The sequence below is a fragment of the Abramis brama genome (assembly GCF_963993115.1).
Source record: "Abramis brama genome assembly, chromosome: 1".
NCBI classification, from domain to species: domain Eukaryota; kingdom Metazoa; phylum Chordata; class Actinopteri; order Cypriniformes; family Leuciscidae; genus Abramis; species Abramis brama.
The window spans coordinates 5401082-5411418 of record NC_139963.1 but is presented as its reverse complement, the minus strand read 5'-3'; the positions used below and the strand labels follow the sequence as shown (position 1 = coordinate 5411418).

General features: G+C 37.6%; 1 protein-coding gene across 2 annotated transcripts in view; it reads right to left on the bottom strand.

Moving 5' to 3' along the window:
• prkcab (protein kinase C, alpha, b) overlaps positions 1-10337 on the bottom strand; it is a 178246-nt gene that overhangs the window by 4948 nt on the left and 162961 nt on the right. For both annotated transcript variants that reach the window (XM_084108985.1, XM_084108984.1), the window contains 3 exons: positions 9125-9205; positions 5405-5512; positions 4273-4413 (listed from right to left, as the gene is read on the bottom strand). In XM_084108985.1, coding sequence (XP_083965111.1) covers positions 4273-4413; positions 5405-5512; positions 9125-9205 — 330 coding nt within the window. The remainder of the gene's footprint in view (positions 1-4272; positions 4414-5404; positions 5513-9124; positions 9206-10337) is intronic.

Sequence of the window (10337 nt, the reverse complement as noted above, 5' to 3'; positions counted from 1 at the left end):
TAAAGGGATCATCAAAATAAAGACCCTGTGTATATTCATAATGCACATTCCTTCTTATTATGCAGTTATCAGTGTACATTATTCTAAAGGGAAAAATGTTTGTCTTCAATGCATAACCCACCAGCTCTAAAATTCAATGCATAACCCACCAGCTCTAAAATTAGCTGACATCACGGAAACTTCTTTTTGTGAACCCGACTCCTCCATTCGCCTGCCATATATTGCCAATTTTGCATCAACCAATAATTCCTGATGGATCAGATCAAGTCTCACTTCAATGTAAACTAAAATGGGGCATGAAGATTGACGTTCATATTGACTTTGAGGACAGAATGATCTTGCGTCAGTGACCTCATTGGCTGGTCAAGACTATAAACAGTACATTGAGCTGTAACAGTGTGAGCTCTCAACCCCCCACTGTTTCATTAGGCAGGTCACCAACGCCTCCCTTCGCCAATTGTTAACTTCCTGCCAGGCACTGAACAAGTGAAAGAAAGAAAATTATTCATTCATCTCAGTGATCTGATAGACTGCCAGACTCACAGTGACTGAAAGTGTAGTTCCCAGCATGCTTTGCATAGGATTTAATGGCCTGAGTAAAAATGTTGAAGTAAAGTATAACTTTTTCTGTTTTTTTTTTTTTTTGAGCAAGATAAGAAAAGTGTGTTTAATGTTAAGTTATGTTGGGATTTGGAAGTGTTTCAATTACACTAGGCTACCATTGAGGTGAAAAGTGGCGCTTTTGCTTGACTTGAGGAAGGGTACGTTTAGAGTAACTGCCAAATTCTGACAATAACATACCATTTTCCATTAAAACAGTAATATATCTTAGAAAACAATGCATTCTGGTTAATAACTGTTGTTTTTGAGAAAATAGTCTACAGGAATATACTGTGAATTAACAGGGCTCAAAGTCGACACTCAGCGGCTGTGTTTGAAATCACACCCCTATACCTATACCACTATTCTCTACATTAGTTCACTAATATAGTCCACTTGACAGAGTGAATTAAAAAAAGTGAGTGAATTGAGACACTGATGAACACCTGATAAGCAGAATCACTGAAGGACAAGAACAGAAAAAAGAGACGAGCAGAAACACAAGAACTACAACTGACTTCCAGCCACACTGAGCGTCAGGCACGTGCACACATAGACATCAAAGGGGGCTTGAGCACCTGCCCTTTTTATTCCTGGAGAGAAAGTGCCCTTTTTTCTGGGGTGCTTTTTTTAAATTTTTGAAAAATAATATATATTCCTGTTAATAATATATATCCCAAATAAATCTACCAAATAAATAATTAATTTGACACAAAAAATTAATTTAAAAGGGAGTTTATTGATTTAAACCCGATTGTATTGCTTCCGCTAAAGAAAATAGTACGCTCCGTCTCTACGGTTAGAATCCTGTGAGTCCATAGCAACGCTCTGTTTTTCATGGCAACGGTCTGTTACTGTGCGTTCACACCGCCGCCGACTTGAGCTTCCAAAGTTACCGGAAGTCATTCATTTTCAATGGAAGCTGGCTTCTCTCAGCTGCAAGGAGCGTCAAATTCCTCGGCGTCGCGTTTTGAGCGTCAATCTGAAAGTTGAGAGAAGCTCAACTTTATGGTAATGAGCTATGACGTGGTTCAGCGGCAAGCAGCGGCAAAACGCCAGCAACCAATCGGAATATAGACGTCCTTCGCGCTGGCTGATTCCGGAGAAACATACGATGTAAACTTTCGTTCCTACCAAAACATTAGTTCCGAGAAAAAAATATTAATTGCAGAGTTTAACCATCATAGAGTGAAAGTGTATCATTTGCATGTGTTTTAAAGTCCTGTCAGCTTGACAGGGCATAATAACGAGCAGAGAGAGAGAGAACCCCGGCCGTGCGCGCGCACTCACCCGAGCGCTGTCTTGAATGCAAGACTCTTGCTCTCTCTCTCCCTCGCGTATATTAATCAAAATCAATTGATACGATGGTGTCGAAAAAAAACTCTCCAGGGATGAAATGTTTTCTGTGTTGAAAAATCTTGCGCGATATCCTAAATTGCCGAATGCATTGTTTTTTCTGTTTACATTTCATGGTGTGACACTTCTCTTCTCCCATGATCGAACCAGAGCCCGTCTACGGAGAGCCTTGGCACTTCCTATTAGCCCCATTGTATAGATCTTGGTTGCAGTTCCATTAGAATTCCACTGGAGGTGATCGCGGGCGAGTGCAGACTGAATGGGAGTCTATGGGGCTAGACGGCTAAATGTGTCTCTTTCACCCGATTGGCGTTGAGAAATCTCAGATTTTATTGTAGGTTTTGCAAGTTCAACATGGGTTATAGGTCGAAAGTTGAATGAGGTTGAGTTGTTGTTGCCCATAACACGCTAGCATTCTGCTAATGACGTCAGCATTCTGACGTCATTGACATTTTAAAAGACTTTTTAAACCAAATAAGTGACTCTAAAAAATCTAACACCCAGCAACGTGTAATTTCTTTGCATCTCCTTTCGAATACAACATTCAAATTACTAGACAAAAAATTATATCCTGAGAAAAGTGGATTTTGAGGGTTTTTCGCCATAGACCTCCATTCATTCTGCACTCGCCTGCGAGCGCCCCCGCATGGACAGAGACGTGTTACTGCAGCCAGTCCAGAAACCGGAAGTAAGCAGAGAGTGCCAATTCTCTTCCTATTAGACATTCTCTGATCGAACACAGAATGCTGCTACGTCAGAGCGGCCAAAGCGTCAACAAGCTTCCCCGTACTTTTTGACAAGCGTCTTTGACTGGGCGGCCAGAGCTTCTTTGCAGCTCAAGTCGGCGGCGGTGTGAACGTACAGTTATACTCCGCACAGCGGTCTGTTATCAAGAAATAACCTTTACAGTCTATGGAAATAACAGACCGCATTCTACATTGGAATTCAACCAAGCCAAGTAATAAAATAAGCATATATCACCACCAGGTGACATGCTTTAGTTATTTTGTTTATCCTATTTACCTGCATTGCCCTGTCAATTAGATGCAAGTGTGCACATTTTAACTAGTTGACGCCTAATTTGCATACAGAACGTCCCCAGTAATGACTTACATCAAAAGTCTTTCCCCCTGAAATTTAGAAATCTAAATTGGTGAATTTAGAAGAAATCTACAGATGCAAACAGATGGAGGATACACTCTAAAAAATGTAGTAAATCTGAGTAACTGCATCTGGTACATTAATAAATAAAACTGAGTAGAAATAAGTTAACATTAAACATTAAAAATAACAATATTTATGAATTAACTTTTTATTTATGAGTAATTAATAAATTAGCAGATTTTGCTATCTGTAACAAAATAGCAGCAACAGCCCTCTTCAGTTTAGAGTGAATATTTGTGTTGATTTTAAAGTGTTATGTATTCTGATAACACCAAAATAATTGAAATGATGTAGTGCCTTGTGCAAAAATAAACAAATTATTAGTAAAACACGCCCCTCTGCTTGATGCAGTTATTTAGGTTATTCTAAATATATACTTGAAACTAGAAGCATAGAAAATGTTTTCAAAACATGCACATTGCGGAATGGTTTCCTTTGCTGCTCTATAAACCTAGTGAATACTAAGTAGACCATGGTTTCTGTGTGAACTGATTAACTTTTTAAATTATTTTTTTTAAAGGAAGTCAGAGTTGCGTTAATATATATACTTTTTTGTTTAAAAAAAAAAAAAAAAAACGTAATTATGAGAAGTGCCCTTTATTTCACTTGAGCCCCTGCCCCTCAAAATTTCTGTGCACGTCCCTGCTGAGCGTGAAACCAGTTTACAAACCAGTTTAACATTATTTATTTCATACATGTACAAATGTTCTTGTTGAGAATTAGCATAGATTTATATCAGGGATGGGCAACTTCGGTCCTGGAGGGCCAATGTCCTACAGAGTTTAGCTCCAACCCTAATCAAACACACCTGAAGAAGCTAATCAAGGTCCTCAGGATTACTAGAAAGTTACAGGCAGGTGATTTTTTCAGGGTTGGAGCTAAACTCTGTAGGACAGTGGCCCTCCAGGACCGAAGTTGCCCATCCCTGATTTAGATGTTGATGTTTTACTGTAAATAATCAAGTTTGTAGTCACCATTATGGTGATCGGTGTTTGTATTTTACCATTAATTTACAGGTCGAAGTTTTACAGTGTATGACTGGAGAACTGTTGTGACCATCTGTGACCTTAGAAAGTGAGCTGTCATCCAACAACACCAACAGCCTTGGCAAAGCTGACAGACATCATATTCACACATCACATTCACACTCACCACTTTGGGTTTGAAAACCGGCTGTATCTCTCTGTTGGCCAGCCGCTCCCAGTCAATTCTGCGGAAGAAAGCTTGCTCCTTTATATCCCTCTCCCCCTCCGGACCGCATCCGAGACGCTTCGATGGATGCTTCGTCATCAGCTGTGTGTGTGTGTGTGGACGAGAAGACAGATTATTAAACCCATGACCATCTACCTCATACTCAAGAATTAAAGAGCATCTGTGTGCAGTCAGAAAAATAGGAAGGATAAATATAAAGTATAAACCATTTATATTAATGATTTATTCGTCATTATAAAGTCACCTTCATTTATACAGTGCTTTTTTACCAATATAGATTGTTTCAAAGCAGCTTTACAATAGGAAATTACAGTAACAGAGATTGTTTTGGCTTTACAGCAGCTCTAGAATAAAGTTATTGTCCAGCTAAAGTTAGTTTTGATTGATTGATTCACTTCCATTAAAAATTCATAAAACAGAATTTATTTATTTTAAAGTTCCTCTGGGCTCAGGTTGGGAAGCAGACCTCTATAAAATATACTAGTCCAAAACAAACATTTTCCAATTTGGCTGTGCTAAATATGAACTGAAATCACTTAAATAAAACAAAACATTTTCCTAATGTTCCTAACTAACTAACTAACTAACTAAATAACATTAGTGTCTTATTTAACACTTTTTTAATATAATGTTCATTTATAATCATTAAGAAAAATTACACTGTGACCAAAAGATCAAATATAAATACACATTTTAAAGTTTAATGATATATGAAACTATTCTACATTAACTAATGATGCACATTATAATCGTGATCTTAGGGGCCATTATCATAAAGTGTCATCGCTGCCTTAACTCACTTTTATATCGCCACCATGAATCATATTAATCTTATTGGCCTCATAGGGGAACATAATCAAGCAGAATGGAAATGAAATATTATTATCTTCCACTCATTTCCATGACTTGAGCTGACAGCAATATTAAAGTACGCCAGTTATTAATCCAAGCTGAAAATTAAATTCCACCATCGCCTCTGCATTATTCTTTTCTCATATATACACAGATGGCATCTCATGCATATAGAAATGTGTAGAAATACAGGAGCTGGTGCGGATGTTTCAGGACTGACCCCTTTACAGATGGACACGGCCTCTTTGGACAGGGATTTGGGGTAGGACACATTGTGCTCCATTATGGACTGAAACAGCTCGTCCTCGTCCTCGCCATCGAAGGGAGGCTGTTAGAAAATGCAGTGTGATTACATTTCCATGTATGTTCTAGGATAAAAACATATCAACCAAATAATAAACAAGTGCAAAACAGTGTCTTGAAAGTTTTCAAGTTTTATTCTAAATGTTGGTAATTTTGAGAGATCACGATAAATGCTCTTTTTCTTAGTCTTAAGTAACATTAATATCTTTTAATATGGCAACAGTCTAATATTGTCATATTTACAGTATAGTATCAGAGCAGTCATAGAGATTCAACAGACCCATAAATTATGAATATTTATTTATAAACTTTTACATGTACACAAATACGCTGATAACTACCAAAAATCAGTTTATTGAAATAACCCGATTTACAGGCAAATCAATAACTAGCGGTGGTGATGCCATAACCTAAGCATTCATGTATTTCACTTTCATTTTGTTATGTGAGTTGTGATGTTAAATAAAGCATTAAAGTAAAGCAGCGGGAAACTAGCCGTATCGATCGGTCTATTCTTAAAAAGTCAAGGGTCAAGAGCAAACACTGATCTCCATTATGGTTACATCAAACCAGACATTTTCTATTAAACATCTCAGTAAGAGCTTCTGTAGACATACGACAGAAATAAAGTCAAACTGGTTAATAATAAGCGTAATAATGTGTAATAGCGGGGATTTTTCTGTTCTTGTTGTTTCCTTCACTGTTTCTGCTTGTTAACAGCAGGTGTTCATCAATAATGCTCAACAATCACGTACATATTCACATAATTATCTCATTTCAACACCGCATCAATGCTACTTTTACTGTTTGTAGTGTGGACTACAGGTTTTTTTTGTGTGGTTGAAAGGGTTAAAGTTGTATTCTTAAGCTGTTCGTGATAACGGAAATGGTTTAACGTGTTTACATGACCACGTACGTTGTTAGCGGGTTGAGAATGTGCATGTAAACGCACTCATTGATTCTGTGGTACAGGGTTGTGCTCAAAGTCTCATTCTCGGCCCTTTTTAAGTGCGCCAGACGGATCATTAGCAGACACCCACATGACTCAATGCAATAGTTTCTGAAGAGGACCAGTGCACAGTTATGATTCCCAAGTCATTCTACAGTCATTTCTTTTCGTATCCTCACAGCAGTGGGTTTATATATTACATAAGCAGAAATGGGGACAAAAACCTCCCGAGTGAAACACAAGATTGTTCTGTTGGGTAATTGGACCCGGGAGTCAAAGAAAGAAAGATGAGATGTAAACGTCGTAACCTTGGTAACCGTTCCGGCAGAAAGTATAGACGACTGGGAAGCGCTCTGTATTAATGAATCTCACTGAAATGAACAGAGAATATGCCAGAAGAGACAAATAAAGCAGTTTATTCATCATGTCCGATGCAGAGTGAAGTGTACGAATGCAAAGTCTTTGTGTATGAAACTGTAATTACAAACTTTTCTGTGTTCTCATGAGAATTCGTATGTATTTTGCGTAAAGTGCGGTTCTACCACACACACACTTTACCTAGTGTTTGCATTCACAATGAAATTAACAATATTGTAATATAACAATTACTTATGTTTGTAAATGTTACTAGTAAATCTTACAGTACTAATACCTACATATAAACAATGAGATCAGGCTGGTGAAATCATGGATATGAAAATAATAATGTAGTAACATAACATATATTGTATTATATAAAATGTATTCAAATAATTTTGTTTAATAATAATCTCCTCCCGAGAGTAAAAGATTCCAGAAAAGCTTCCAGATTCTTTCTTAGAATTGGAACTGTAATAAAACACACATCACAAAACAGGTATTGATGCATTATTATAAGTGAATGCAAAAATATTTTGATATATACTGATATTTAGCGATTTTATGACACTAGTCTCATGCAAAGATGCTATACGTTCAAAACAGTGTGTACCTTTTATTTTTATTTTGCAATGTTTTGTCTCATAGACTTTCTGTAATGAGCGGTAGCAGGAGAACGCAGGCAGAGGCGACGATCTAAGTGCAGGGTTATTAATAAAGTAAAAAATATATATATTAACGGGAAACACAAGGAATAAAGAAACAGAAACAGAACCATTACAAGCCACAAATGACAAAGCAACAAGAGAAACACAAAGGGGAATAAGCTTAATAAGACACACTTGCAGACAATCATGGGAAAAACTACAGATTGACTACAAAAATGCACATGGGATGGAAACCAGGAAATATGGAAAATATTCTGATCTCTGACAGCTTCTTCTCCAGATCCTCCATCAGTGACACTTGCGTTCAGTTCTTGCTCAGTAAATTGTATTTGTATTGTATTAACTGCATTTTGTATTAACTAACATGAACTAACAATGAGCAATACATTTGCTACAGTGTTTATTAATCTTTGTTGATGTTAGTTAATATAAATCCATTGTTTGTTCATGTTAGTTCACAGTGCATTAAAGGTATAGCGGAGGATTTTCCCGAATTTTAGAAAAGAACCGCCCTCTCCACTTTTTGAAAAAACGCACATGCGCAACACTCCGCCTGCTCCCGAGAGGGAACGCCTATTAAACGTGTGCACGAGAGAGCATGCACGAGCCTAGTTCTCCTCGTGCACGCTCTGTTTATAAGTTGCTGTCGGCATGGCTCATACAAGCCTACTTTCCTTTACCTGTCGAGTAGAAACTTCGCGACTGAGGCATCAGTGGGAAGCCCAACCTGTGCTTTTAGCGCACGCCAGCGTGTGAAATTCTCCCAAAAACACTCTGGTCTTGTTTCTTTCTTCAGAGGCCTTTCTCTTCTTGTCATACAATTCGTAGACACTTTTTCTCTTGCGACACTCAGACATTTTGAAAAAACCCGGTGAGAACGGCGAGCTTCAACGAATGGCTGAAACCGTAGCTCACCACACATATACACCTGAAAGTGCGCATGAGCAGAAAGCGAAAACAACCTAGGGACGAGCACGTACGACGGCCTTACGTAAACATATCACCAGAATGATTGACAACTAGGAGGACCAATAGTCTTGATGATCCACCCGGAAAAAGAAAATCCTCCGCAATACCTTTAACTAATGTTAACAAATACAACCTTTGATTTGAATAATGTATTAGTAAATGTTAAAATTAATATCAGCCAAGGTTAATAAATGATGTAGAAGTATTGTTCATTCTTAGTTCATAATAACTAAGGAAGTTAACCAATGAACAGTGTTACCAGTTTTTCTTTTATGAATCAAATCCAGTGAGAAAAGTGATGCTCATTAGATGTGTACACATCTACACATTTTCAAGTTATTATGTATTTTTTTCTAATTTTATCATGAAAAATTGTCTGTGAGGACCAAAATATTTTTTTGTTGAATCGAATTAAATTGACTTGATGTTTAACTTTAAAATAAAAAACAATGAAGGGAAGGTAGTGTAAGTCATGGGTCGAGGAATGCGTTTAAGGGTTAATGAGTATTGAACACGGAAAACAAACACGGCTACAAAAATGTAACATGAAAATGCAATTCTTGGAAGCAAACCAAAAAGTCTCAGTTCTGTCTCTGTTGCTCGGAGACCGTGTGTTTCGTCAGTTCAGCGGTGTTGATCACAGTGTTCATGCGAGGACTACACAGAACACTAAATGATTTGCATGTCCACGTACCTGCCCAGCCAGCATCTCGTAGAGGAGCACGCCGTACGCCCACCAGTCCACTGATTTACCGTACGGCTGATAGGCGATTATCTGCGGAGGAAGAGGAAATAAACGTCCGTCATTCAACTCTCACGGGCTCTTGGGAAACACTATTCAATCTCCATTCATTTGTCACGAGCACAATACATGTGTTCTCACTGCTCAAGGGGCTATTTTTTGCCATTTGCTGTGTAATAATTGCTTTTTCTCCCTTCACCAGTCCATTTCCACCCACATATTCAGCACACACACACACACACACACTAACTAGTGTGTATAATCACAGGGGAAGTTAATGAGGGCTTTGTTAAGCATAGAGACTGTATGTTTCATGTCACACTCTTCCTCTTCATGTGTGCTTTGGAAATGACTGCGTATAGTTGTGTCACTTTCCACAAATAGAGAAAAAATTGGTGCCCCCGCTACTTTTTTAAAAGCAATAACGTCACTTATGCCATATTCTTTAGAGAGATGACTAGAGATGTGTTACATTAAATCAGCATAGCATGAAAAAGTATCTAGTTTAAAGTGCAAATCACAAAACAATTATTTTAATATATAAATTGAAAAACCAGTCAATTTTTGGAAATTGAGATTTATACATAATCTGAAAGCTGAATAAATAAGCTTTCCATTGATGGTTTGTTTGGATAGGACAATATTTGGCTGGGATACAACTATTATGAAGATCTGGAATCTGAGGGTGCAAAAAAATCGAAATATTGAGAAAATCTCCTTTAAAGTTGTGCATTTATGTTGGCGATTGTGCTGCATTCACTCATAAAAATATTTTTTATATATATTTACAGTTGGAAATTTACAAAATATCTTAATGGAAAATGATCTTCACTTAATATCCTCATGATTTTTGACATAAAAGAAAAATCGATAATTTTGACCCGTACAATGTATTGTTGGCTATTGCCACAAATATACCCGTGCGACTCGAGACTGGTTGTGTGATCCAGGCTCACATATGTGGAAAGTGCTGTTGCTCGTACAAAAATAAAAATAAAATATCATAAAATAATAATTTAGATGAGCGTTTGAGAGACAAACTGGCTGTTTTGGTGAGAAACAGGAAGATTTGAGTGTTTGATACACTGGTTAGGTCACATTGCTCGTCTACTCACACACACAGTGCAGACTGTCTACCAGAATACACATCAACGGCCTGACCTTA